Genomic DNA, 26,879 nt, shown 5'->3' on the forward strand with positions numbered 1-26,879 from the left:
GTCCTTTTCCGTTTTGGTAGCCTACATGACTCCTGCAACCCCCGTCCTACCTGGCGCTACCGTACCAGGCTTTCCTCCGGAATCAGGAGACTCTTTTCTATTACTGTGTTTTGCTTAGAAATTTTAAAACCCATGGGCAGGTTGCAAGCCTCTAGTCCCATGAGTTTCTGGGAGAACTTCCGTTCTCCCGGAGTGGACATGTGGAGCTTATTTGTTGGAGGCGACTCCAAACCGCCTCCCTTGCACCTCCCAGTCACTTGATTGCAGGCTTTTGGCCGGACCGACGTGCGGGATTCAAGGATGTCATGAGTCAGTCCTGGCTCAGCAGAAACAGGGAGTCCATCCCCTGAATCCACCTGCGTCTCTGGGCAAGCGCAAGGTCGCTTTTGGTCCGCGATTTGCCCCCTATCCGCCACCCGGGGACGCGCCACGTAGCCTCGCGACTAACCGGCTGTGATCCCTCTAGTGAGGGAGATCCGTGGAAAAAGAGTATAAAATGTCATTTTATTTGTTGAACTTTGAAAATTATGCGTAACAGATGGCGGCCGAAATTGTCAAAACATTGCTGATCGTGTTCCCGAAAGTTTTGTTCAAGGTGAACTCAAGCGGAATGACGTTGATTTCCTGACGGATTCTGTCCTTCAAATCCTTAAAAGGGATTGTGGACAATGTTTGAAAACAAAAACCTTGGAGTGTCCTCAAAGGAAAATGTTACAAAATAAAATTAGAAGAAATTAAACAAAAAGTGGTCGCTGCGCTGCCCCAACAGGCGTCTTCTCCCAGAGCAATCAAACCCTCGGAGAACATTTCTCTTAACATTCCTGGTGAACGTCGCGCAGTGGAGCTGTGGCTGGCACCGTCCTGTTTAAATCACGCATGCTTGTAACCCAAATCGGCTACTCCGGAGGTCCTGAAAAGTCCCCAGAGTGTCAGCCATCAGTTACAGTTGCCTTTGTTCCCTCTGCCAGAAAAGTATGGACCAATCAGACTAGTTTTTAGAACTCAGCAAATAAAATGGTATTTTATGCACATTTCAGAAAACTACTCAGTTTTTTTTTCGTTCGTAGAGTAAGAAATAAAGTATAAAAATAAATAAAAATAATAAATGAGAATATTTGTTTTTTATAGTGCTTTAAACTGTAGGAGAACTTTATGAGGCGAGTGGAACTTATAAGAAATTTGTGATTATTTTTGCACAGTTCATTTCAACAATCCAAAATAAGATATTTGTGATTATTTTTGCACAGTTCATTTCAACAATCCAAACCTTAGTAAAATTTATCCTCCTTTTTTGTTACAACAGAAATATTTTACAATTCAAATTTAATTTGGCCTTTTGTTTCAATTTTCATCCTCGTCTACATCGGATTTTCAGTGATCAAGGCTATAAATGGGTGGCATTGTTCGAAGCGCTGGTCACTTACGTTTGTCCGTTCGTATGTACTCTGATCGCTGATCTACTCGTACTTTGTTGGGGACAAAAAAGCAATAAGTAAGTGACTTTCACTGCCTCTCTTCTAGTAAATTTTTTCCTTTCAATGACATATCGCATGATGTAGAGAAACGTGTTATTACGATACAAAAAAAAAACTAAAATTCCTGGATTAGTTATAGTAACTTGGAAATTTGAAAATTTGTACAGCTCTGTCTTGCACAAAGAATCCCAACCTCTAAAACCTGGTGTCCACCTAGGAGTATAATAAAAATTAGGTTGAGTCAAAAATAATCACGGAGCATGTCAATATTGCCCATTCCAGAAAGTCTAGATAAGTGAGTGTTGTTTAAGTTCCTACAACTTCCCAGCTCTACTCAATGTGATTACTTTTCTCCATCATCGAAAATTTCTTTTTTTTTTATTCTTTATGCTTGTTATTCATATGTAAATCCAAGTTGAGTCATAAATAACTTACTTTCATCCAGTTACATGGTTCCTACTGGTGTTTTTCACACATACAGTGGGTTATCCAAACAAACAGTTTTTGTTATTGCTAACCAAAAAGAACTTATTCTTTAGACAGCAGTCCAACGTTCTGCACGTTACGTTTAATTTTTTTTTTGTTCACCTTGAAAATGGGAATCCCCCTTCGGACTTCGATGGTGGTGTTTTGAAGTGAATATTGGAACCAAATTTACAAACAAACAAGGAGAGGTTTACCAGAAAAACTCAATACGTCGCAATCTACTTCTTTATTGTTTTTTTTTTAATGTTTTATGAAAAATAAATGCGTAAAAAACAAAACGGAGGTTCATTGTAACAAACATAATATTTATACGACGTTTCTGACCACTATATTACCAGGACGAAATGCACCGTTCCTCTTCCATTCCTTGATTTCAGTCCGTTCATACACCAATCTTCGTATATACCTTCTCAAAATCCTCAATCCTCAAAACCATTTGCAACCTTATTTGCATTTCCTGCGTTCAGTGTAAGTGAGAGATGGGGAAATTCTCCGAAGCTCACTCAAGAAAAAAAATGATATATTTCTAAATCGAGTTACTGTACGTATGGAAAGGATGGACCACCACAGCTATTCATGTAGCTCCAGCGGCATTGATCACACTTTACATTGACTCATTGGCAGCGATGAGAAACGAAAATTCCAGAATTACCACGATACGAAAATCGTTATCGGACGAATTTCTACTGATTTATTCCATTTTTATGTCTATTAATTTCTCAGAATTTAGTCGGTTAAGAATTTGCAGTTCTTAATTTGTTTACTAGGAGTGGCTTATTCAGACGGCCAACCTTTATGCATCTTAGAGACTATAAATTGGTGCCAAACTTGTTTGCGAGGATAAAAACTCTGTACTTCGGCAGCCCTCACAAATCTCTGTCACACGCCTATATAAACCTTCGACGATTCTGAGTTGAAACTGAACTTGTAGTGGCGCTTCACTCAGATATATAATTCGTATACGCGATATATCTTTTTTATATAAATACAACACTATATATTGACACGTTTTTTGGCCGATAAGCACGAGTTAATTGCACAAACTCAAACTTTGAAAACAAGATCGAAGAAGAAATTAAAGGTATTACAAACGTTAAAGAAATGCTTACTTAAATGTTAAAACAAATGATAAAACTGACCGTTAAGTGTGTTGAGGCGCTCATGTCTACTGTCGTGCCCGGGTCCGCTCCAAGGAGCAGCGGCAGGCAACGGTGGGCAGGATACGGAAGCCCTCCATCTCCCACTGCAGGGGCCTCAAACCTGCCCCCTGTTCTCATGTCCCAACCCTTATGGTGTCCTGACTAAGTGGTGCGGATGTAGAGCAGCCGGTAAGATGTTCTGATGTCTACACGATCGATCGGAGGTTTAAATTCGTCCTAGTGCTCACCCCACCTTTCATCCCTCCGGGGTCGACAAATTGGTACCAGACATGTCTGAGGGGATAAAAACACTGGCTTGACACATCAGCTGGCCCCCGCAAATCATTGTATAAGGCAGTTACACGTTCGTAAATCTCAAATGATTCTGAGTTGAAATGAACGTGGTGGCCCATCCCAAGCGGATTGATCAGCGCCAAACACTTTATCCTTTTTACTTCATTTGGCATATGCAAATTACAGAAGTGTTTTATTGTTATGACATCAATACACGGCAAAAACAATACATACACGACATAGCAGATGGATAAATGGTATCGATCAGGGCTGTCAGATGGTTACGTGGTGGTGGCTCTTGGCTTCAAGATGGATAGCGGTATGCGGTTCGGACCCGGTATCAGCCAGAGATGGTATTGCGGTTATAGATGGTGAGTAGGGAGCGATCGAATATAACGAAATACGAGAACGCGCACCGCAAAAGGTAAGAAAAGGAAACTGGACCCCGAGTGCTCGGAGCCAGATCTTATATACTGCGGCTGGCGCGGGAAAACTACCGCAATACTTTGTCATTGGCAAGGTTCCCCGCGCCGCGCATGTGTGCCAGCTGGCTGGGAATGTCATCCCGGGCATAACATCTACGCAGCTGGAATGTACACCACATCTTTACCCTAGCGCAATAGGTTGCAAGAATGAGTTACAATAACAATGAACTGCTATAATTGCAGGTTACAGTTACAATAGAACGCATCGGTGCATCTGAAGGTTTGATTAACGTCATCTTCATCCACTTTCCCTCGACCTCAACGAAGCATGATTCCTGGGATTTAAGGGCTGTAATTTCGTGTAAGTGCTATAGACAGTACGTTCGAGCGATTTGGGCGTGTATTTGAGCGAAATGTTGCAAATTCACACTTATAGGTCCGTTTAATTAATTTCAAAGAAAAATGTTTAACTAGGTACTAGCCTGCAGTATAACGGTAACGGCCGAGTGGATTCCCCGCTTTTGTTCCATTCAATAACAAAAACCTGTATTTACAGGTTTACAGTACTGTCAAGCGATTCTGTATGTAAACATACGTGCTCACATGAATTAGCCCACGGACTAAAGATACAATCCAGAGAAAGTCTACAGGTAAGCAAAACACCGTGACCTTTCCTTTGTAATTCACTAAATCCAATGAGTATAGTCTTGTCGCAGTCTTTTTTGTTTCTAACCAAATTCTTCTCTCATTCCTACTGCTCTAAGTCGTGAATAAATTGTTTAACATTCTTCAAATAACGTGGTTTTCCCCCATAGCACCGTACATGTTCAACCAAGCAGTCGCAACGCCACCACGTCGAAGGCGAGTGCTGTCCTCTACGTGACTAACTTACCGGTCAATCGATGCGCGTGTGGAGACGACAAGAGTCAAGACACGTGCGCGGCCGCAGCGCGTAGTCCTGCACAGCTATTAAAATGCGGCGACCAAAGGAAATGCAGGCTACCTATTTACGTTTAGCTTCTCCTTTGCTCGTGTTCTTCTCGTTGTTTTCTTTCAACCACTTCTTGTTGTGTACGCTTCAGGCTTAACAATTCGCGGCGCGTGCCGCGCCACAAGCATTTGCAAGCCGGGCACCATCGATCAATCACAGCAGAGGCTGCCTTCATTTTTTCTCGCAGGGCCAATCGATAAGACATGTCGCTGCTTCGCAGCGTACACGTTGCGACAGCTTGGTTGAACACATCTGGGGAGAAGTATATTTGCATATCCCTACAACGTTTAAAAATTGAGAAGAGCAGTACTAGCGTATTTAATCGAGTAATACATTCTTCTTTTCCACTTAGAAAGATAAGTTTGATTTTTCTAGCTTACTCATCTCCGACGACAACGAGCAATTCGACGATGTCTTTTCATGGCAACTATTCAAATGATTCTGAATGCTCCTTACTACACGCTGCAACTCATCGATGAGATCTATTCATTACAGTGAGTTTTTGTTTACATCAAAATAGAACGATGTTCATATTCCATTCATTGCATAAATAGTACAAAATACGTCCAGAAAAGTCTATTTCAATCACTTCTGAGCCCTACTCATAGTTGAAATTATCCAAGTGTGGTCATAAACCATTTTAGTTTTCTTTTCATTGATACGTAAATGGAATAATTTGAAAGTTGTTCAGTTCTTCTCTATATTTCTCGCTCTAAATCAACGTTGTTTAAAAAACTGAAGAAAACTTTTCTCTAAATGTACTCACAATTTTGCTGCTTTTTAAGTTTGAAGGCATCACCCCACGAATCCGGGGTGGTGTGGGTTTCAGGTGGGTTATGCCTGTACTTGGTCGTAGATTGTGGAGAGAAGGGTGATTCCGCCCATTTCTTAATAATTGTCGTAAAAAAAAGGTCCAGAAGATGCGGCGCGTGCACAAGGCTGGCGCGCTCCAATCGAACACGTTGTAGAAAATAGCGCGCTGAAACGTTTGAAGCCGTAATTTCCGGGCCGTTTTTTACGGCAAATAGGAAGAGATGGACGGAATCTCCCTTCTCTCCATAATCTACGACTATGTATAAGCATAACCAACCTGAAACCCGCACCACCTTAGATTTGTGGGGTGATGCCTTTAACTTCTATTGATTTCTTTGATCAATCTTCTTTTGCATTAAAAAAAGGTTTTCTATCTTGGACAACTCACTTAAACTGAATTTTCAGATCAACGCCATCCGGTCTTGTTTCTTATTTGTACATGGATGCGGTGCTATATCTTTTGTATTTGTGCCAATTTCCATTCGTCTCGCTCTACATTGGGAATCTTCATTCGGATATGAAAGCTTCGGAACGGTACGCAAATTCAGCCTACAGTTTAAAACAGAGAAAAAAGGTTCCTGCATCCTTTAATGCATGGAACGAACTAGAAGAATATGCCCTTTCCTATCCAGGGTTTCATATCAAAGGTATTCAGTCGCGAAGTTAAATCACATAATTCTTTTAAGTTTCGACCAAATAACAAAAAAGTAGGGATGATTTTTGAGCATTTATTCTCTCTCAAATAACTGTAACAGTTGAACTGTGTACTACTTTCGAGCAGAACCAAGATTGTTATCGATCTTTATTCTGGCTAACGTTCCGGCGTAGTCGCGTACTTGAGATCTTTTTTGTGGTTTCTTGTGGTGGTGTATATTTTTAATTACCGTCACCTTTGTTATAATTGTTTTATGGACGTTGATAGTACCTTTGTTGTGTTGTTGGCTACCTCTTACTATAGGCCTCTTTAGTATGGTGGGTGTGGATCTGTGCTTGATTTTTAAAGGTTGTGGTCTGTTGTTGTTTGATGTACTGGAGGTTGGTGGCTGCTGTTACCTGTGTTGAACGTGTTTTATATTTTGGCTTGCATCGGTATTTTTATTAAAGGGTTACGTTTGGTAGCCGAGTCTGAAACTCAAGCCATTGTGACAACCCTGGCCTCTACCTCGAGCACTCACGGGAAACTAAACAGCAACACATAGTTGTACTACCCATTGTAGACTTGTTAACTGGCCCCGTACCGCACTACAGTAGGGTTTTTATAGGGACCTACGGCCCCCTTAGATCAAAACCCGTGGTCTTATAGGGGATAACTCGTTTGTGATGAATGCACTATTTGTTATTTTTTTGGGCCATAAGGATTGGTCTGCGTGCTGTTTTGACTGTGGATATATACAACTCTACCTCTACGTTTGGATGACATATACGGTGGCAGTGGGGTGGTTGTTTTGGCTTGTGTTGACCTAATAACATGGGCGTCCGTTTCCCTATAATGTGTCTGCACGTGATACGAACACACTCCCGATATATGCAATACTTCTGCATAGGGCAACCACGAGCTGGGGTTGTGCGGAAAGGTGGCTACCCTTGATTGTGGACCCTGATTGACGCTGTGTTGCGGGTGCGTAGATTTCACTGCATGTGATTGTTTTCGGACGGGAGAACCTCTGAATACTCCCTGGTGACATGGTGTAATGTGAGGTGATATTCTCTTTATGGCCGTTTTGGCTGCTCTGGGGAGACCGCGGCGATAGGTCTGTGGTGCCTGGCTGGGTGGAAGGGCTGGGCTAAACTGCCTGTGTGGTTTAGGTTTTGTTGTGGTCAGCGTGGGAATCGTTTGGTGCTAACGGGGTTAAAACTGGGCTGGCACCGATATTGAACCAGGTGGCAGACCTTTATTGAGTGTGTGGTCTTTCCCCGTCTGGGTAGAGGGGGCTTATGGTTTGGTTGTGTAGCCCTGTGTGGCGTGGCTGGGGGTTTTGCCACCTGGCCGAAAAGTCAAGGTATAATTGGCGTTGAATCGCCATTATGACCTGTGGTATGGTTTTCGGTGGAATTTTATTGTTGGAGACGGGCGTATCGGGTCGTAAGTTGTTGAAAAGGGTGATGTTCTTTTACCAACGAAAATTGAAATTTAACAACCTCCTAATTGCCGTAGAAAACGGCTCGGAAGATACGGCTTCGAGCGTTCGGGCGCATTATTTTCTACAATGAGTTCGATTGGAGCGCGCCAGCCTTGTGCACGCGCCGCACCTTCCGAGCCGTTTTTTTACGGCAATTAGAAAGAAATGGAAGGACCCTCACATCCCTCTCCATAATCTACTGCCCTGTATACGAATATTCCACCTGAAATCCGTACCACCTCAGATTCCTGGGGTGATGCCTTTAATGATGTTTTAGCAAGCAGATACTCAAAGATAACGTCAGCGAAGCGGACCACAATAGCGCTCATCTTGATAGCCACAAAACTGTTAACTAAAATGTTAGCGGACTACATTTCCTTAGAGCTTCGCCGCTAATATACAGTAACTAATAACGGTGCCCCTGGTCCCGTAGGTGAAAACCTACGGAAAGATCTTGTTATGGCACCGGCTCGTTGATCACAGCAAAGCGTTCTTCTTTACGATTCATGGTTGGACTTTTGGCCGTGATATAAAGCGTTTCTAATGTTTTTTTCTACTTTCCAAATACTTTTATAATTGTAAATTGTAATTGTAATTGTCAATTTTATTTTGTTTATTTTTATTTTACAATTGTGAATATAGTGTTACCAATGTCGGATACTAAGGTTAAGAATTTCCCCAAAAAATACTTTTTTCAGGCTAAGACGTGCGAATAGCTCCGTTTCTACTCGCCAAGACAGTCTACGGCATCCACTTACAAGTGCACGTAGTGTCGATCCATGCTAACAAAGCTAAGATCCATGCTAGTAATAGAAGTTGTTCCACAAATCTGTCATACGTATCGGAAATGTTGCTGTTCACTACCACAGCAATACAATGAAGCGCCTCCAAATGAAGAACAATATTATTCAGGCTATAGAATCGAATATTTTTTTTAAACTTACCATTCATATATTGCAAATATTTCAATTGTTTCATAGCTGCAAAATTCGGGTAATTAATAAAACAAAATTGTAATTACAGTATGTATAATTAAAGTTTCATTTGAAAAATTAATTTGTACATTGGAAAATCAATCAATATGCACATATAGATATCTTTTGTCTTCATAGAAGACGACGCAATAGGAGAGGAGGAGGAGAAGGAGGAGCTTAAACACGTCCTCATTGATCCATTTCGGCGAGAGTTCGGTCAAGGGCGTTGATCGTCTGGAAACAGCATCAATAATGTTTCAGGATCAGACATGAAAAACGTTTTGTTATCATTTTACCCAGAAGTATTTCCTGCAGATATGATGTCCTGATTTTTTTTCTAAGAAAAAGAACAGCGCAGAAACGGTACACTGCCTTTTTCTTCTCAAACACTTCCCCCAATAGCTTAGGAAAAATTCGATAATTTTGTTCAAAAAATCCTTATCCTTAAGGAGAAGATCCTTTGATATCGAAGAATTAAACTGGAAAGATCAGCAGCTAAGTGTTCTCAGGAGCAGAAGGAAGAATATACGATAAGTTCCAGAAAACATTTTGGGATTGTAGGCAAAAAAAAAATGGAGATTTCGTGAATTTCAAAAATTCTGTAGAACTTTCTCTTAGCACTCTAGATTAAAGAGGCTCTAACTTTTAAAGGTCTGAGCAATTTTTTGACTTCCTCAGTGCCCCAAAAAATAAATTCTTGCGATTTTTCTCGTATTGGCACCTAAGCCAAAATTCCCCTTAAAAATTTCCCTCCCTAACTCCCCAAGCAGAAATCTTCAGACCATTCCAATCACTTACATCAATTAAATTCTGCTTGTTAAAGCATAGCGGTGGCTTGATTTTCAGGATATTACTGTAGGGACCGTCGGCGTTCAGTAGAATTCCACGTTCTCGTCGAAGCTTTAGTATCAAGGCTAGCGCTAGTTTCTGATCAGGTTCACGAGTAGCACGATCCTTGACGATGTCGATTCCCCAGAAGAGACCCACTCCTCTGGAAAAAAAAGTGTGCATTTACGTTATTCTTGGTTCTCTTCGAAAAGAAAAAATTGAAATCTTGTGTGGTTCAATTTTTGCATTTCGTGAGAAATTTTATTTGTTGCAAAAAAAAAAACGGTAGAGTGAACGATCATAAACTCACCTAACATCTCCTATACATTTGTATTTTTTCTTTAATTGATTTAACTCCTTCTCAAATTCTTCGCCCATTTCTTGGCTGTGTTCCAACAGGTGTTCATCCCGAATCACTTTCATCACACTAAGAACGGCCGCACAAGCTACGGGATTTCCGCCATACTGAAATAACGAACGGTATTCGATCTACCGTACTTCAACCATAAATGGGATCGATCAAATCCTAATCCTTACCGTATTGAAGTATCCAACACTTCCACCGAGAGTATCAGCGATCTTTTTCGTGGTAACCACCGCTGAAACTGGGAATCCGTTTCCCATTGGCTTACCCATAGTGACGATATCTGGGCAAAAACCTGGAAAACTACTCGTTTAGTCGGAATTTTCCTTTCTTACTGTGTAGAAAGGATATTGAAAAGTTAGGGGTGGGCTCACCATCGTCGTAGAGTTGATGAGCCCAATATTTCTTTCCAACTCGACCGAATCCGGTTTGTACCTCATCGATCACCACCACGCCACCATGCGTCCGAACGTGTCTGGAAGAAACAAATTTTTTAAGCTGAAAATCCTGAAAAATTCAAGTTTTCCTGGATTTTCAATCTACATCTAGCTAGATTACAAGTGAACTATCATTTATTGAGTTTAAACTCACTTTGCTACATCCAAGAAATATCCAGCCGGAGGAATCACTTGACCACCGCACGATTGCAACGCTTCAGCGAAGTAGGCAGCCACCGTGCGACCGTTTGATTCGGCCTAAAAAAATTAAATAAGTAGCAGATTTTCAGGGGATCTGTAGAAAAGTTGGACAAATCGAGTACGGAAAAAAAAATCGTGTATTTTCGATCTAACCGTAAACACTGCATGGAGTGAGTCAAACTAAAACATTGAAACATCAATAAACTAATTTTATAGGACCTCAAAGGAATTTCTTCCAATCAAATCCATGAAGGAAATTTTTCAGCGAGAAATTCCTTTCTTCACTATTCCTAGAATCTTACCAAGAGGAGCCAGCACCAAAATTTGTATTTGATGCAACAAATGATTTTTAAAAGCATTTTGTTGCAACCAATGACTTTTTAAAACTCTTCTTTCATAAAAAAAAAGCTTTCATTCAGAGATTTCTGAAGTTTTCCAATAATTCCATTTGAAAAAATTTATTGATCCCTTGCAGACTTTCGACTCATATTGGTTCCTAGAGTCTATGTAATGTTAACCTATAAAATGATTTTCTCGGCAATTTAGGGACCACCTATCCTTTTTTTCCATTAAAAAAATTCAACAGTCGAGCAATTTTCATCGGGTTAATTTCATTCGACTGTGAAAATAATTTTTTCGGACGTTTTTTTCCCCGAGTTTTTCGCTTTCTTCAAATATTTTACTCTCCGCAGGGGTTTATGAACAGCGGACAGGTGATTTTTCATACATTAAATTCCTGGATGTTTCAAAATTCATCAGGAATGGTTATTTATCCAGATACGAAGACAACTCAGCAAAAAAAATACCTTTTCGATGATATTTCTCACAGCATTTGAGTAATGAACTCCAGCTTTTACCAGTTTTTCAGGATTGTTTAGTTCCTCATCCGTAAGTCGATACTCCCCACGGTAAACATCTGGGCATGGTGCCTGAAATAGTACTGATGTGATAGAAAATTATTCAAACTTTTCCAGGAAGGAATCAGTAGGTTTCTCAGAAAAAAAATAATTCCAACACCAACCACGTGAACCCATTCCGGTTGCGGTAACGATGATCCATGATCGAATTTGTACGGTGACATTTGCATGGTTGTCGTCACATGTCCATGATACGCACTGAACTTTTGTTTTCCAAAAATCATCTGACCAGAAAGGAAAACGTTCAGAAGCGTAATTCTATTTTGACAAGGAAAATTTTGAAAAATTCTCTAATGATCCGCTTCCTTTCAGCCGAATTAGGGGTCTTAATTGGGATTTTGCTAAGTCACATAGTCGCTCCCGTGAACGTCAAATAGTCACTTTATAGAGTTTGTTATTCAGAAGAAAATTAATAACTGAATGCAGATCAAAACTCACTGATCAATAACGATAGCATCCGTGTGTCCGGTATAATCACGTGCCAATCGAAGAGCCAAATCATTTGCTTCTGATCTGAAATTCCACACGAACTTTTCCCAAAGACTATAAGCAGCATCAAAAAACCATTTGCGTTTTATCTTTGCCAGGAAATCATAAAGATAAGGGAATATGATGACCAACTCTGGATATCGGACACAGTTCCCATGCTGAATAGGCAGAAAATTACACTTAATCTTTGATTTTAGATCCGGTTCATAGGTTTTTTATGGCCGTAAACTTGCTGCTTACAGGAACAACCGGAGAAGAGCAGAGATACTATATGATTGTTTATATTTATTTATTTTATGTTTTGTTCATAAATTTATTGATATAAATGAAAGAATGTTATGAATTATTTCCATGTACAATTTCTTCATGTACTTCTAGTCGCTCTATCAAAAATACTTCGCACAAAAAAAAAGTCATGGAAAATTCAAAGCATAAACATACCCGGAATTGCAGAAAAGAACCGTATCAAGTCCTGGAAGCGTTTTGAGGATCTCTTCAGCGCAATCGGTGAGTTTTTGGCTGACAAATCGTACGTTGCAAGTGGATGTGCTCAGCTGCTTGGTGATCGCCTCCACTACTTGTGGATGACAGTGACCAACTGAAAATTTTGATTGAAGTACTTCAGCCCTTTTCTAACTAAAGAAAACCTTGATGTAGATATCCTTTTTTTTTAAAAAAAAAGGTTTTCTAGAAATCTAAAAGTGACAGGAAAAGTAAAACGAATTTAGAAGGTTTCTAGAAATGGAAAGGGAGTATATGTTTGTAAAAATGAGACAACCATTCTCATTAGTAAGTTATTTAAAATCTAACTGAAATTAGATAAAATTTCATTTATTGAGGGTATAAACACAATTCTTAAGGGATCCACAGGTGATGGTGTAACTAGCATTAAATCGCATCAGGTCATCTCATGACTATCTGCATTTTAAAGCGTCATAATTTCCCTCTAAAAATCAGCATGTGTCATTTCGCGGGCAGGTGTCGTGTAACGGTAAGAGGTTCCGCTGGTACCAGATTGGTACCAGACTTGTCTGAGGGGATAAAAACACTGGTTTGACACATCAGCTGCCCCCCGCAAGTCATTGTATAGGCCAGTTACACGTTCGTAAACTTCAATTGATTCTGAATTGAAGTGAACGTGAAGGCGCATCCCATGCGGATTGATTAACGCCAGACACTTTACACTTACTTTATGTGATTTCGCTGAAAAATAAAAATCATACTTTCTTTCTGCTCGAACTTTTGTCAACCTTTGCGCCACTGGTTCCTGCGTCTTAAAAGTGACGATTTTGACACCAGCGACAAGGTACGCGAATAAAGAGCATCTGGTGGGATCAGCTCGGAGTGAGCCACTATGACCCACACCAGCCTAACGAAGCCATCACCGGGGAACGTCACCAGCAACAATTGATGCAAGTGAACCAAGAATTGAAGCTCAAACGTCCTCAGCATCCCAAAGAATCATGACAATGTGATCTCGGGGAACGGTAAAGAGGGTCCCGGCGGATTCTCCGCGAATCCCTCCGAGACATAACGTCCCCAGGGATATGCCGGCGGATACGCGAACATACTTCGATGAGGTCACGCTTCAGTCGTTCATGAACACGCAGACAACCGTCATAGATGGTCTTTTAGTCACAGAGACGCAGAAAACTACGCGGAAATATGAGCTAGAATGTTCTGTTTTAACGGAAATTTTTATGCACCTAATTTGAAGCAATAAGATACATCCTTATCTCATATTGTGTGTCTGATTCTCCAAAACAATTTATTACGTAGTGAATTATATCCTAGTCGGTCATGCATGATTAGCGGTAGGTAAGCAGGGTCAACTATTTAGGTACTAACGAAAGTGAATCTCCTTAGGACACGCACCATCGCTAATTACTCTGACGAGGCATGACCATCAGGACATGCTCGAAATTCCGCCGGGATCCTCTTTACACGCACCCGTCCTTCACCGCGACAACGACGACTTCGGTCACACATGTTGCCAAAATCGTCAAGGAAACTTTGGAGGCGCTCGAGTGAGATATCCTACTCCACCCACCGTATTGACCAGAAATTCCCCTTTTCGATTACCATTTGTACCGGTCGATGACTCATCCTTTGGCCGAGTTGTACTTAACTTCTTACAAAGATTCCATTGGAACGCCTCAAAAGACGAGGAATTTTTTCAATGTGAAATTCGTATGCTGCCGGAAAGGTGCAGAAAAGTCGTAGCTAACGATGGACAATACTTTGAATAAAAAAACCATTTGTTCCAAATTATTCTAAATAAGGCTTCAAAGTTACAAAAAAAAACTCAAAACTTATTCGTCCCCTTAATAAAATTAAGAGTGCGACAGAGGATAAAATTCCTCAGTAAAAATTCAAATAATTGCATCGCAGGTAGGAAAAAAGAAAAACTTATCCTTATTTCATATCCCATTATATAAAAAAGCTATACATTTATATTTATTATCTACTTATTATTTATATATTATTTAACTACTATTTCTTGTATTAAAAATTATTTTTATTGCATTTCTACTATATTCTGTTGTATTTCTTATATTAAAAAAAACCTTATTGTGGAAAATAACAGGGGCTTCAAAATAGTGCTAGGTCAGTAGAAGCTGATAAATTTGATATTTTTAGATTATTTTCTCGATTGTTTCGTCCTGTGAGGGGTTACGGTAACTTTCTCTGGGCGAACTCTCTCATAACTCACCATGTTGGACGTTGCTGATACAATCCACATACTGTTTCCCTGCTTCATCGTACAAATATTGCATGGAAGCTCTGGACACCATGAACGGATCGTCTTGATAGAAAATTTGACATTTTGATCTGAAAAACACAGATTTTTTTTTTTTGCCGTACGTTCCGAATAGTTCCTTGTGTTTTATAATGACCATCGCAATAGTTCTTATTACACTGTCTAGCGACTATCGTTGATAAACATTTAGTTCCGGATAACAAATAAACGATAAGAGAACAAAGTGGGACGAGCAGCTGTTATGAGTGAATGCCTCGAGCAGTTGTGTGCTGTTATGTCATCGGAAAAATCCGAGAAAAAGAGAAATCTAGAGTAATAATGTAAGTCTATGAGTCTATCGCTCAGCATATTTTCTGGTCATTTCAATCTAGGTGATAAAAATGGGTGATTTTTTGAAATTTAAAACTCGGCGACTTTTATTTTTGATTTTTTTTCAATGCCTTATTTTCTGACTCTGACTAGAAACCCCAACGTTAGTGGCAAGAAATTCATGAATTGATAATCCGTGATTTTCCAAAAAAAAATCCCCTGGAAAATACGGAAAATTCTAGGAATAAGCCCTTATTAAACTTTGTCGTGCTATCAGAAATGTTTTTCGTTTACTACTTTTACTATTTTTCCTCTTTTTTCTTACTACTTACTTTCCTTGAATTTTTCAAAATTGAATGGGTGGAATGACATTCACAATACATATTTGTTTATTAGTTGTTCCAAGCATACCCAACCCATTTCTTTTTATCTATCATTCTCCACCTTTTTCTTTCTCTCTGCACTCCTCCTCTCCCTATCTTTTCCTTCTGAGCACCTAAAAGCACTACTTGTCCAAGAAATAGAGCCATAAGTTCATTTCTTGGAGTTTTTTCGTTATTCTAATAAAAACAAATAAATTAATAATAATTTTTTCTTCGCAAATTGTAAAAGTTCTAATAAATTCCCCCAAACAATCTTTCTCAGTTGACTTTGTCTGGAATTTTTCTTTCTTATTGTTCTCATGCCCTACTTTGAATAAATCGAAACTCACCCTATCATATTCTTTCTCTTCGTCAACACCTCTTCCTTTGAGCGGAGTTCTTCCGCGACATCCAGCTTTGTGCCGAAGCTAAAGTAGCCGAAAGCATGCAAAAGACGGTCCATTATCCTGAAATTTGGAAAAAAAAATCAGTTAAGGAACATTTAGTGACACTTCGAAAGGAAAACGTTTCGACAAGGAGCAAAGGAAGTGGGGAAGAGCTGCGATTTCAGGAAATTTTCGGATAAGCGGAGTATGGGTCGAGTGGAATTCGTGGACAGTTGGGCGCTTCCTTTTTTCGCTTTTTTATGGAATATCTATCATACAACATCTTTATGCATGCGTACAGCATTACTCTTGGTCCAGTTGGGGTTAGAAATGGTTAGAGAGGTTAACCTAGGGGTTAGGAGAGTTATTCAGTTTGCAAACGGTGTTAAGACTCACTCAACCTCTCACACTCAATATTATCCTAGAAAATATTCTAGCAGAAAGAGGAAAAAGATAAAGAAAACATCTGAACATCACGTGAACTCTTTAAAAAGTCGGCAAAAATCTCATGAAACTACGAATCAACGCAGGGACACAGATGGGAGGCCTTTAGGAGGTCTTGAGAGGCCTATATGGGTGCCTAATAAGGTCAATATATCTATACTAAAATTCTGCCCATACACGAACACACACACATAAAAGTACTTCAGAAGCAACTCAGCTGTCCGCCGCCTTTTCTACCCCCAGTAGGCGTGTCGTCGTTTCTCTACCGTCTCCACATCTCACATACTCTTTCACCTTCTAACACATCTACCCGCACGTATTCGCATTTCAGCGTTTGCTCGCATATTTCTTGGACAAACGTCGTCACTACATGGAATTAGCAAGAATACGGAGAAAGAGTACGTGGATTATGGAGAGCCGAAGGATGGAGAGGTAATCGACTGAGCCAAGACGAAGAAAGGGCAGTAGATAAAGTAAATTATGAGGAATATGATCGCAAGTAGTCCGAGAATCGATACAATACAACAATGCCTTCGAGAAAATTTCTCCAGCATGGGAAAGTTTGCGAAATTCCTCAGTTTAGGCACGTGGGACGAATTTCAAAACGGTTTTACATCGGAACGGAAACGAATAAGTAGTCCGAGAATCGATACAATACAACAATGCCTTCCAGAAAATTCCTCCAGTACGGGAAAGTTTGCGAAATTCCTCAGTTCAGGCACGTGGAACGAATTTCAAAACGGTTTTACATCGGAACGGAAACGAATAAAGGAGCAGCCATTATCGAAAACTAATTCATCAACGATTAAGAAGAATATAAAACTTTTCTCGATTCAATTCATGAAGGTCAAATCTCTCTCTCCCGTTGATCCGATTGTTGGTCTTTTCGCGAGGAAGAAGATTTCTTGACTCGCAACATTTTTACGGTTTCCTCAAAATGCACTAGTGATAGATGATTTCTTAGAAAAAATTTCTACATTAAAATGAAATAAAATAATCCGAAACGTGAAGTTCCAGAAAAGAAGAAAAAGTGTCTTCATTTTCATAATGGGTCGAGAAATATGGAATTGAAGAAGTTTTCCACACGTTTTCTTGCAAGGTTACTGTAAAATCGAAAAAATTGAAACTGAAATTCTTGCACCCAGCTATTTCAGGTCCAATTCGTTCAAGAAAAAAAAAACGGATCCTTAATTCTAGGTAAAAAATTTTATATATGAATGACATGTGCCTCCGTTCCCTTGACTGTTAAATTTTTGTTAAAAATTCTCAGGAAAATTTTGTGAATTCCTTTAAAGTGTTCAAAATTTTAACCAAACCAAGCCACCCAAAAGTACTTCGTGTTGGGTCACATTAAAAAAAACCGCTTAACCTTTCCAGGTTTTTTTTCTCTAAAACATTAAGCTTGGTCAGATTTTCTTTTCATTGTACAGGATGTAATTAATGATTAATGATTAATTGTTTTAAAAAAAACTATTGGAGATATAAAGACAAGAAGTATTTTTCTATTATTTTTCTATTTTATTTTCACCTGTTTTTCCTCCTTTCAACACTTTCTAACATTCTAAGAACGTCACAACAGAAATGAAGTTGGAATGTCATTGAAAACGCACGCTCTGCGACGATTTTTTCTCAGCTACATTTGTTTTTTTTTTCGAAAATTCCGAAATTTTTTCGAAGCATTATTCCAGTTGATTTTTGCTAACGTTCCTATCCTCATAACATTTACAGGAATATCACAGCGGAAATCAAGTTGATCTGTCATTGAAAACGCATCGCATTGCTCTGCGACGATCGCGTTTGTAATCCACGTGAATCGCATCGCCACAGCTGTAAGAATGCAGTCGCATATCGGTGTAATGTCACATATGAAATCGGTCATTAGTATAGTTTCGTATTAAAATGCTTTCAATAAAGGTATCATACGGTATAAGGGCTGTGGATATGAAATTTTGATCAAATTCACCGCATTTTCTGGTTTTCCTGTTTTACAGTAGAATCCAGCTGTTGTGGATGACGTAAAAAGACCAGAAAGAATAGCCATTGCCGTAAAATGTTGATCATAGAGCCGTGGATATGGAATGTTTACTGGATTTCCCAGTCTTTCTGGTTCACAGAATCCAGCTAAAGCTTTACAGCGTAAAAAGACGTAACGTAACGTAACATGACGTAAAAGGACCGAAAAGAATAGCTATGGACATGGAATGTTCGTCACATTTGCTGCAGTTTTTGGTCTTTCTGGCCTACAGAATTAGAACAAAGTCGATTTATTGGGGTTGGCGCGCGGCCAACTGCGTTTATCAATAACCGATGTCCATGAAAAAGACGATTTTGGCACGGCCAGCGCCCGAACACATCCAAAAATATTTTATTCACCACATAGAATCCAGATAAAATAAATGTATTGACAAGATCGTCATAATTGAATATAGAAGTAATTAATTATTTGTGCACAAACAAGAACATTGCAGATTTTTTTTTTTGATGTTTCGGGATCTTCTTTTCTTAAATTCTATGTAATAATACACTACACACGTTTATTAAAATAACTTATCAATTAATTATTGATCAATTAATCAATTAAATACTTTAATAACAACTAAAAGTAATTAGTCAAATTGAAACCAACTAATTTTGTTTTCAAAATTCTCATGACACTCCAAGGGAGGAAGAATCTTCCGACCTCACAAACTTAAATTCATATAAAAAATTATTCATGGCTAATTAGAAACAAAATAATTACGCGTTGAAAATTTCGTCAGAAAAAAATCGCACATGTATGTATTTTAAAAATAATAAATATAGAAACTAAGAAAAATTAATAAGATTATTATCTTCTCAGAAGCGATTATATCGCTGCTTATTGTCGGATTAATCGTTCCACGTGAAATCCTCGCGTTCTATGAGCGCACGAAAATGAAAAATCAACATTCGTCGCTAGCAAGTCAACAAATACGTGACACAGTTTGAAAATCGTGCCGCAGCGAAGTCGGCGACTTCCTGCAATCCTGGGAAAACAAAAGACGTCGAACAAAGTTTATGTGAACTCGTCATTTTCGGGTGGGTGTCCGTCCGGATAACGGTAGTTTTATCGCTGCACACAATTGATTCGTTGCTGTTTCTTATCGGAGACTAACGGTTAAATTGACAAATCCAGAACGGAACGTAGTACTCATCACGGGCAAAGGTCATCATAAAAGTGATAACAAAAAAGGAGTCCTTCAACTCGGAAATGTCCAGGAAATTTTTTGGCGATTCAAAGGATTGCCCCATTTATCAACCCTCGGAAAAAGCGAAAGGACATCGATATTGGGAGTGACGTCGAGGCAGCGCGAGATCCTAGAGATAGGCGACCTTCAAAGATTGTTCAGGTGATCACGATAACTAGGCTATTACAGCAATGAACGCGGTTCTAATTATTGTGTCACTGCTACGGTCACCGAACAAAAGATCAAAGAAGAAGTGACAAGAAAGGCTGACCTTCAATGGGGATTTTTTAAAAAATAAACTAGATTCTTATATTTTTTCAGAGATAAAATATCTCATGGGAATCGAGAAATATTTGATGGTCAGTAGGAAAATGAAATTGCAATAATCTGCGCCAAAAAATTCCTCGAATATGATTTTCAAGAAACTTTTATATACACAAGAACCTAAAGCCAATAATTACTTTGTTCCGATTACTGATTTTGAGATTTGTAATCACTCTATTATTACTATTATTACTAACACTATTGCTTATTTATTTATTTATTTACTTGTTTATTTATTTATTTATCTATTTATTTATTTATTTATTTATTTATTTATTTATTTATTTATTTATTTATTTATACAGGTACCTAATAGGTACCTCCGATTAATATCGACTATAAAGAGAAGCGTAAGCTAAGAGAACCAACAAATAAAAGTTGCTTTGGCAGAAAATATTCAGATCGAACCTAGTACTAAGTGGTCAGATTTTTTTAAACTCCAAACTCTGCATATAATAAAATTAAAATTGCACAGATCCATAGTTCAATGAGCCGAGTAGAACAAATTATTATAATTCCTCCCCGTATAAATAGAAGAGACCAGCGAAAATTTCAAATTTTTCGTTCATCCAAAAGAAAAAAACTCTTTTTATAAACCTCATCGGAGCAAAATTAGTTTATTTTCCTCTAATTCACGAACTATACCGCATACTTGTAATGTTATTGTGGAAATCGAAGGTGACCAGTAAATCGTCGTGGTTTTGTGTTTACTGTTTACTGTATTGCAGATGTATCGACGTTGTAATCAGTATTGGCGGTCACGTTTTCTCGTTAGCAACGGATTCCTATCATTTGTGTACAAGCACCAATACCTTCCGCTTCCTGTATACAGCTGCAGTCCACACTTTGTAAACAACTTCATGCACTGAGATGTTCATAGTACAGTATAACGACACAGAAGTGGAATTGTACCAGAAAGGTTCAAAATGTCGAGGGATTTTTAGGCAATTGAATAGGAATGTCACGAACTTTTAGGTCACATTTAAACCCTTTAGTTAAATTTTTAATAATTTTGAATATTTTTATTGAAGACTTTTTTTTAAAGTAACTTTATATGATTTTTCGAACGCGGGTGTGGCACAGTCGGTTAGAGGCCCGCTATAGCCACAGGGTCGAGGTTCCGCTTCCTGCACGATCGATCGGAGGTTCGAAACCGCCCTAGTGGAAACTAAGCTTCATACCTCCGGAGTCGATAAATTGGTGCCAGAGTTGTCTGGGAGGATAAAAACAGTGACTTGATCACCGACTGGCCCCGCAAGTCATTCTGTAGGCCAACACCGGTTCCAAAACCTCAACGATTACGAATTCCAGTAAAAGGAGTTGGCGCATCCAAAGTGGGTTGATACGTCAGTGACTTTATCCTTTTTTATCTGATTTTTCACTTAATTTCAGTTCTAAAAATTATGAAGACTTGATAGAAAGAGCAAAGACCGCAAAAGTAGCCGTTCTGTCTAATAATTTTAATAATTTTCAATTCTTTTATTAATGACTTTTCACTAACTTTTCATAATTTTTCACCTAATTTTAGTTCTAAAAAATTGTGAAGATTTGATAAAAATAAGAAAGATCCCAAAAGTAGCGGTTTCACCAAATAATTTTAATAATTTTTAGTACTTCTATTAATAACTTTTCACTAACGTCTTCTAATTTTTCATTTAGTTTCAGCTATAAAGAGTTATGAACATTTGATAGGAAAGACCGCAAAAGTAGGGCTCCTTTTTCGAAAATATGAGACAGATCTCCTTAAAAAAATATTAGTAACTAGAACTTCCATACAAAAATTCCAGCACACCTTCTTCCTCCGTGAAATTCGTTGGTCGCTCGAATGATCGCAGCTGAAAAAGGAGCGTCTCCTCGTTTGTTCCATCCAGTATTGAGGAAGATAAGATAAGCGATCTTATAGTGTCCCAGAAAACAACAACAAAAGGAAACATGTACCACCTTAGTATGAAAATTCACCTGTGTTGTGGTTTAACATTGTTCGGAAGAGACTTTGATTAAAATCGGCGAAGCACACTGCTCCTCTCCACAGAACTGCAACTACAATTTAAAAAATTGATGTTTGTTTTCAAAAAAATAAGGCCTTATTTCTTCAAAAAAAGCAACGTTTCATTTTTTCAAAAATTCGCTCTATTTCCATCAAATTTCAAAATTCAAACAATAGTGCTATTTAATTACACAATGTGTTTCATACGTACGGATACAAAAATTCAAAATCTTTTAGAAACAACGAAATTCTGTGAAAAAAAAAACTGGTGAGTAAGTAATAAGAATAATGATTGGAACTTTGCAGTCTTCCTTGACGCTTTTCCCCATCGATCAGAACGTGTCTTTCGATTATCAGCGATAAAAATCCCATGAAATTTTGTGTGTTGGCAATTAAACAAAGCAAAGTACCCAATAAAATCTTCAATAGCGAGCTGAGGAAAATAAACTTGGAGTTTTAAATATCCTTTTCGAGCAAAACTTTCGAACGTGATTTTTTTGCTGAAAAGCATATAAATTTCCAGTACAAGAGCTTATGAAGGGAGGTATAAAGAAACAGTGATTTATGCCGTGGAAATTTCTGGAGCATAGGAAATTTCAAAGAAAGAAACTGCTGAAAAAAAAACCAATAACTCTCTTAAAAAAATAAGCTAGGTGAGGTGATGTCACAGAAAGTGAGGACTTTTTTTAGCGAAAATTTCACTAACTTTAGAGAGTCTTTATCCAATTTATCTCTTCGGGAGAAAACCCCTAGTTGGCGACGGTTGTGTTCGACTGGTGGTTGAACGCGTTGCGTCTTCGATTGCGGCACGGCGGAGCGCGGAACCGTCTGCGCTGCGCTAACCCCAGTTGAACACACCTGTAACCGACTATGTACGACTTATTTCAATCAAGAAAAAAAATCCGATTTAAATATGTTATTACGAATTTTTCTCGATATGCCATTTTTAGCGGTTAAGAGTCTGTCGTCAGATCAGTGGTGGATCGGTGATATTTTGTGTACGTGCACCATATCGTAATTTACTTTGTTAATTCATCAAGTAAAATTTTTTAATTGAAAGAATTCTTTGTTTTTGTTTGTTTCGGTCATACTTAGGTTGCAGCGATCGTAAATCACAAACTGTTTAAAAAAAGAAAATAAAAAACAAGAAAAACTATGATTCGCTGTGGAACCTTTCTGACCTATACAATGAAAAAAATCTTACTTCGCAGTCGTAGTTTCTATGAGGTCTAGAACAATTAATCAGTGCATTACTGCTCATTCAAAAAATTAACTACAGTACTAACTGCTCGTTTACAAAAAAAAACAAGCGAGAGATGATCTACTGAAGATGGGACATTTGATCTTCTAATCCAAAACTCACAGATAGCGAATAAGTGAAGTGGAAATAAGTCTGAGCGGGTCGCAGTCCGCAGAAGTCGCCAGGCACGTATTCATGTCCACTTATCAAGGACGAGAGCGTTTCCACTTTTTTCACTTTTTCTGCAAACTTTGCACTTTCAACTAATTCTGATTTTGAAGACTTTTCAAGACTCAGAAAATTCATCACTACACTACTGTTCAGAGGGAATCTGTTATTTACAATGCTACCGAAATTTGCGATTACAGTCGGTGCTCATACATTATAGGGACTGATCGAACTGTTCCATTGAGTTTCGAGTGCTTTCACTCATGAGGTGAACGGTCAAACGAACACAAAAGGAAAGAACTATTCGTATTGTTGTTTAGAAGCAACGCATCACGAAATTGACGGGATACGAAAACTTTGGGGAAAACGTAGAGCTCAGATTGTGGAATACGGAAACAAACGTGACCCCGCTCAATTCACAATAGTCGTCCTAAAAAACAGCGTGGGAACCACTTTAGTCCCTACGAAGTGCGTTAGAACGCGCAACCTTGCACACGCTCTGCCCCTTTGCAGCCTATTCATTAGCTTTACTCGAACAGGTTGGTGAGGGAATCCAATTGTCTTCGACCCCAATCAATAATCGTAGACGCTTTGGGTGCACAATGGTCGCGCGTTGCAACTTATTTCGTAGGAAATAACGCCGCCTTTCTCTACTCTTTTGATGACGATTAGGCAAAGATGAGCTAATCAACGCTGATTCCCGTACAACCCCAACTTTACGTTGTCTCTGAGGTTTTCGTACCGGGCCGGTCTAGTCCCTTTCACGAGTGACAAAAGATTCAAACAAACGATTCGAACAGGAGAGCAACGTTGTTGTAGATGGAAACGCTCGAAACGTGTTCAGCCAGTCTGACGCGACGTCGAAGACGGTCGGCGGCGCTCCGCCTCCGATGAACCCACCGACCGATAGTGTAGCATCGTTGCTGATTGGTTTCTTGGAACACTATTGCCGCTGTAGTTCCAGACGCGTAATGTTACTCCAGTTGAATTGCTCGCGTCATCTAGCAGGAATATGCGTTGCTTCAGGCGCGTTGCGGTTGCCGTTGAGCGTTCGCGTGCACATATTTAACGATGAAAAGATTGGCCATTACAAATGGAGCAGTGGTAATACTTATTTCCGAACCTAACTCTTGGTTTACGACATGGAAATGAAATCCTAATTAGTTACTGGTTCTTTGGATGTAGATGTTCGAATGTTTGCTGGCATTATGCCTTAGCACTACCCAAGGTGCGGTGACTCTCGAGATCCTTTACACCATTTTCGCTTCTTATTCGGGTCAGCGGTGGAATTAGCAGTTAGGATTAGCGTGAGACCATCATTAGCTTCACTGGTACTGCCGCAATAAGAGGCGCTAATGATGGTCCCACCCCGATCATATTCGCTAGCTCCTCAGGGCCGCTACGAAAGCAGCAGCTTATGCGCATCGAGCTTCAAGTCGTTCTGATCCGTACGGTAGCTCTCGCCCTACGCTGGCTTGATTGATCTCAGGACAAATGCAAATTGATCATATTGTAGGTAAGTCTGTTAAGTCCGATACATTGTGAGTTCCTCCTATATTATTGTTAACTAATAGGCGGCAATACCACATTTACTTATAGTTCAATATGGAACCAGAATTGCTTCAAGAAATTAGATTCGAGCCTTGTAGACTGCAGATCATTAGGCAACAACCGAAATGTCTGCTAGAAATCTTGCTGGTCTACGATCTAGTCTTACACCTTACTTTTTGTATTTGTCTTTTGTTTTTTTGGTTTTTTTTTGCTTGGGTAATGTAGGAGATTTACAGGACTCGCCTAAAAAACGTTAATCGGTAATTGGGCAAAAGATGGTTGGCGAGCGCAAAAATCGTTCCCAGACTACTAGGACCATTCGCAGCGACACATCGACGGCGGTGCTGATCTTAACGATAGCACGTCAATCCACGTCTACATGTAATTATTTCTACTCGAGAATCTTTCTCTGACTATCTGCTGTAGATGTGTGCTTTGTATAGATTACATTTATGCGACTGTCCGGAGCATGCAGAGGATAACCAAATGTCGATATTCGGTTTTTTGGACATCTCTTCATTTAAGTCCGGACACGTGCACCTACCGTACCCTTCGGGTGGTTACGCCATGCCCATATCTCCATTCGGATAAATAGCCGATCCCGTTTTTCTTGCATTCCTGTAATTAAAGAAGAAAGCGGAGGATGTGCTTATTACACAAAGAAGTCGCGGAAGATACAATGGACATTTAAGAAAGGATAACGGACAGCGGTTAAGAAAAATCCCACAGTTTATGCTTAGAATTTCATTGTGCTCTTGGCGGATCTATAGTAAACATCTGTGCGATAGGATCTCTGTCTGATTCCATTCTGGAGGTGGAAGCTAGCCACTACCTGCGTAGTTTACAATTAATTGCCGCTTTTTACGTAACCGCTTACGGCATATTGCGGAGTAGACCAGTAGGCTGCGTCAGACTGTATGTAGAAAAAAATACGACCATAGCGCCTCAGATTGCTACATAAAGCGGTGTCAAAAGGGCGTGTATGAGTCAATTTTGACAGTTATACCTCACACATTCTTTAATCACAATGCTTTACACTTTTCGCATCACCTTCTTAGTCACTATCGTTTTCCAATAGAAACAAAATTGAACCAACACAAGACACAATTTCTGAATCATCCGCTGCATTGTTTCAGAACACTCGTCATTGTTCATTGTCCTTTATAAGTCCAGAACAAGCTGACGTCGAGTCAGAGCAGCACATTCGCGGCAACTGAAACCATTAATTCATGTTGTTCCGCTCCCTCTCGTTATTCGTATTCGTGGCAGTTTTCATCCACTTCAGCACGATAACGACTTGCATGTCAAAAGTGAGTTGTTGCATTGCTATTCCAGGATGAAGAATTATGCATTCCACAGAAGAAAGCTTGTTTTCCAGCGTTCGTTTTGCTATGATTCATATCCGCGCTGCTATATGATTCCTGTGACGATGGTCTGCGTTAGCCCGATTTGGAGGCGACGATGCCGAAGAACTTGTCGTTTGTGCTAGCAAGCAGCGCAACTTTCTTCGAAACTCCTCTTGTGCTGAAAATCAAATTTGTTGTGGAAGAATATAGTCTGATCAAAACGACCTGAAGCCTGATGCAGTAGCGTAAGCGGCCGCAGTTGATGCGCGCAGGACGATGTAGCCAATTATCACGATCGTCGTGGGACCATCGTTATCTCAATCACTTCGAATGGAGCTAATGGTGCGCCCATTTCAATCGAAACCGCTGGTTAAATCGCGCCTCTTCAAGGATAGCCGCCTACGCAACCCACCAGGCTTGAGATCGTTTTGACCCGACTATATGATTATGTAGCACAATGCATTGTATTAGTTGTAAGAGTTATCATGTTGGAGAATCGATCCACCCGTACGTTGGTAAATATAATTTTAAGCGAAGTAAATATTACTAAAAAAATCTCTTCTGGATTCCTCACGTCTACGCTGCTCGAGTAAATATAAATAACCCAACTGCACATACGTTAGATCTCTGCAGTCACTCATTACTTCAGCAACTCTCAGTGCATCGATTCGCGGACGCTGTATATCAAAATATGGCATGCATAGATTAAAACCATCCGACAAACATGTTGGTTGAAGTTTTTTTTTTGAAAAACGAACGAGTTATTCTTCAGAAGATTTTCAACCAACATGTTCGCTCGTACCAAGAGATAAGAATTTAACGAGTAGCACTCCAATTTACAA

The 26,879-nt window shown here is 39.4% G+C and overlaps 2 protein-coding genes across 3 annotated transcripts; one reads left to right on the plus strand and one right to left on the minus strand.

The window, feature by feature from the left end:
• Nucleotides 1-132: 132 nt before the first annotated feature.
• RB195_003496 (uncharacterized protein) lies at nucleotides 133-8,529 on the plus strand (the record flags this gene model as incomplete). 2 transcript variants are annotated; one of them, XM_064201175.1, is made up of 7 exons in its annotated part: nucleotides 133-200; nucleotides 268-453; nucleotides 1,376-1,492; nucleotides 4,376-4,469; nucleotides 5,186-5,304; nucleotides 6,029-6,157; nucleotides 8,442-8,529. In XM_064201175.1, 7 exons carry the CDS (start codon nucleotides 133-135, stop codon nucleotides 8,527-8,529), a joined length of 801 nt encoding a protein of 266 aa, XP_064057055.1. The 2 variants fall into 2 exon arrangements, with proteins under 2 accessions (XP_064057055.1, XP_064057056.1); XM_064201174.1 differs by lacking the exon at nucleotides 268-453 and having other exon boundaries at nucleotides 133-140.
• Nucleotides 8,530-8,906: 377 nt separating this feature from the next.
• Nucleotides 8,907-21,723, minus strand: RB195_003497 (uncharacterized protein; the record flags this gene model as incomplete). The annotated part of the gene is made up of 14 exons (XM_064201176.1): nucleotides 8,907-8,951; nucleotides 9,516-9,708; nucleotides 9,856-10,010; nucleotides 10,083-10,204; nucleotides 10,284-10,384; nucleotides 10,501-10,604; nucleotides 11,354-11,476; nucleotides 11,569-11,662; nucleotides 11,903-11,977; nucleotides 12,395-12,551; nucleotides 14,667-14,785; nucleotides 15,736-15,852; nucleotides 21,538-21,580; nucleotides 21,705-21,723. 14 exons carry the CDS (start codon nucleotides 21,721-21,723, stop codon nucleotides 8,907-8,909), a joined length of 1,467 nt encoding a protein of 488 aa, XP_064057057.1.
• Nucleotides 21,724-26,879: the final 5,156 nt, after the last annotated feature.

Source organism: Necator americanus, chromosome IV, assembly GCF_031761385.1.
Source record: "Necator americanus strain Aroian chromosome IV, whole genome shotgun sequence".
In the NCBI taxonomy this organism is placed as follows: domain Eukaryota; kingdom Metazoa; phylum Nematoda; class Chromadorea; order Rhabditida; family Ancylostomatidae; genus Necator; species Necator americanus.